At 45.4% G+C, this 2,652-nt stretch overlaps 1 protein-coding gene across 1 annotated transcript in view; it reads right to left on the bottom strand.

Annotated features, from left to right (window-relative positions):
- nfatc1 (nuclear factor of activated T cells 1) overlaps nucleotides 1-1,824 on the bottom strand; it is a 41,518-nt gene extending 39,694 nt beyond the window's left edge. The window contains exon 1 of the mRNA XM_037693352.1: nucleotides 1,785-1,824. Within this exon, the coding sequence (XP_037549280.1) occupies nucleotides 1,785-1,803 (19 nt within the window). The 5' untranslated portion in view covers nucleotides 1,804-1,824. The remainder of the gene's footprint in view (nucleotides 1-1,784) is intronic.
- Nucleotides 1,825-2,652: the final 828 nt, after the last annotated feature.

Genomic DNA, 2,652 nt, shown 5'->3' with positions numbered 1-2,652 from the left:
TGTGTCCAGAGGAGGGACGGTGGTTTGGACATGTCCAGAGGAGGGACAGTGGGTATATTGGTAGAAGGATGTTAGAAATGAAGCTGCAGGAAAAAGATAAAGAGGAGGGCGGCTGTGGCTGAGTGGTTAGAGCAGTCGTCCTCCAATACAAGAGGTGGGGGTTCAAATCCACCAGCAGTCACTTGCCGAAGTGTCCCTGGGCAAGACACTGAACCCCTCGTTGCCTCTGATGTGTCCCATCAGTGTATGAATGTGATAAAGCTCTGATTATTCTCTGTAGAGATCTAGTATAGAGCTGTATGAACGGGTCAATGAGGCACAGATTGTTGTGAAGATCTTTGAGTGTCTCCAAGAAAGAAATGAGCTGAATAAGTTCAGAACATTTAGCATCTGGATGAAGTTAGAGAGGACACGGAGGACAGAGTGAGATGGAGGAGGAGGACTCTCTGTGGAGACCCCTGAAGAGGGAAAAGCTGAAAGAAGAAGAAGAAGAACCTCCAGCTACTTTAAATCTTTAGCTTTTCACTACTTTTAGCAAACCATTAACTTTACGGTAAAATGTTGTTATTTTGACCTTTTAGCTAACGTTTGGTTTCTGTTTTTATCCAGCCTTCTGCTACTTTTAGCTAGCCTTCTGCTACTTTTAGCTAGCCTTCTGCTACTTTTAGCTAGCCTTCTGCTACTTTTAGCTAACCTTCTGCTACTTTTCGCCAGACTTTTGCATCTTTTAAGCACTGCACAACTATTGTTTTAGTTTTAGCTACTGTTCTGCTGCTTTTAGCTTAGATCCAGTTCCTTTTAGCTCGTGGTATCCTTGCTTCAGCTGTTGTTCGGCTCTTGGTCATTCATTCGGCTCTTTTCACAGAAAATTCAGTTTCTCTGGTTTCAGGGTCAATCAGATATTTTAGCCTCTAAATATAAATTATTTTAGCATCAAGGGGCAGCGGTAGCTCAGTGGTCAGCGCCACTGCCTCACCATCGTGAGGCCACAGGTTTGAGCCCAGGTTGTGTCCGGCAGGATCAGCTGATCTGATGTGATGAAGTTCCATCAAAGAACGTTCTCAGCTGGAAACTGTCAGAAACCCTGAAGCTGAAGATTTGTTGTCCCAGGACGAGCTACGTGTTAGCTTAGCCTGTTAGCTGATGTTCGGCTCCACAGCTAAATTAATTAAAAACTCCTAACAGCTGCTAAATCTAAAAATACTACTTCCTGTTTGTTGTTTACATTTGAACAACTAATTATGAATAAACATGAATTAATCTCTTTTATTTAAATATGAATTAAAAGTTCAAACAGACGAGACGTAATTATAAACTAAATTAATTAATTGAACTAATTAATTAAATTCATGTTGGTTGAATGTTCTGAAATTAACAGAAATGTTTAAATCTTGTTTATTTGAATTAAAATGATAAATTCAGTCCAAACCAATAAACAAATAAATAAATAAATAATTTAAAGTTGATCTGAATTAACAAAGTAAAAAACAAACAAAAAAAAGTTGTAATTTGTGTAAAAAGTGAAAAACTTTGGTTGTAACGGAACCGAACCAAGTCGGTCCAAAGTGCTGCAGGTTCTGGTGGATCCGAACCGGTCCAATGGCTCCTCATCTGTCCAGGTTCTGCTATTCTGGGCCACTTTGACCGAACCACGCCCACTGGGTCGGGACCAGCAGGGTGGAGGCTCAGACCACAGAACCGGAGCAAAGAGGAAGATGTCCGAACATCATCTTCATCAAACAGGAAGTTCTGAGAAAACCCAAACGGGCCGAAGCGGGTCGTACCTTCCTCTGCAGACTTCATGTCGACTTCAGACTCTGGGATCGGACTGGTTCCGGTCCTCCTCCATAAACCCGACCCAGCTGCTCCTCTGGGTCCTCTGTTCTTAGTCCGGACCCGCAGCTGGTTCTGGTTCTGGTTCGGGAAGAAAAAAAAAACTCCAGAACAAGAAAAAAGGACAAACGTTCAAATCAGCGGAGAAAACGGTTCCGGGTTCCGCCAGGACGAAGTTCTGCTCGGGGTTCTGGGGGATCCTGGTTCTGCCGGGTCTCTGTGACGCACTCAGAACCTCCCGAACCTTTTAAAGGCGGGGATCACCTCAGACCCGGACGCGCCGCCCATCCGCGCGCTGACGCACGAACCGAGCCGGTCCAGATGGGTCCAGGAGATCCTCTCTGCCGCCGGAGGCCAATCAGAACCGGAGGAGGCGAACCTGGACCCGCAGCTGAGCCGGGTCCGAACCGGCGGGACCGGATCCAAGTGAGCCGAGATCTGCTCTTCAAGTCTGGTCTGGTCCTCAAAAAATCCAGACTGGGTCCTGGTGAAGTCCGGATCAGTTCTTTGAGCTGATCCGGACTTCAGGACCTGAACAGAACCTCAAACAGAACCAACCACCTCATAGATCCACTGTCCTTCAGCTGATCATGGACAGGGGGGTCCAGTTTTCAGCTTCTTTAGGAACCAAACCGCCTAATTGGAGCTAAAATCCAGGTCCAGTCCAACCATTACAATAAAGAGTAGCACAGCGAGACAGCTAAAACAGCTAAAGAAGTTCTAACAAGAGAACAGCTTCGAGCAAAACTAACTAAAAGAGCAAAACAGGAGCTAAAAGAGCAAAACAGGAGCTGAAAGGAGCAAAACAGGAGCTGAAAG

This window comes from Nematolebias whitei, chromosome 19 (assembly GCF_014905685.2).
Source record: "Nematolebias whitei isolate Nwh7 chromosome 19, NemWhi1, whole genome shotgun sequence".
Classification (NCBI taxonomy): domain Eukaryota; kingdom Metazoa; phylum Chordata; class Actinopteri; order Cyprinodontiformes; family Rivulidae; genus Nematolebias; species Nematolebias whitei.
Note: the sequence above shows the minus strand (reverse complement) of the source record. Positions and strands in the feature narration are given on the sequence as shown.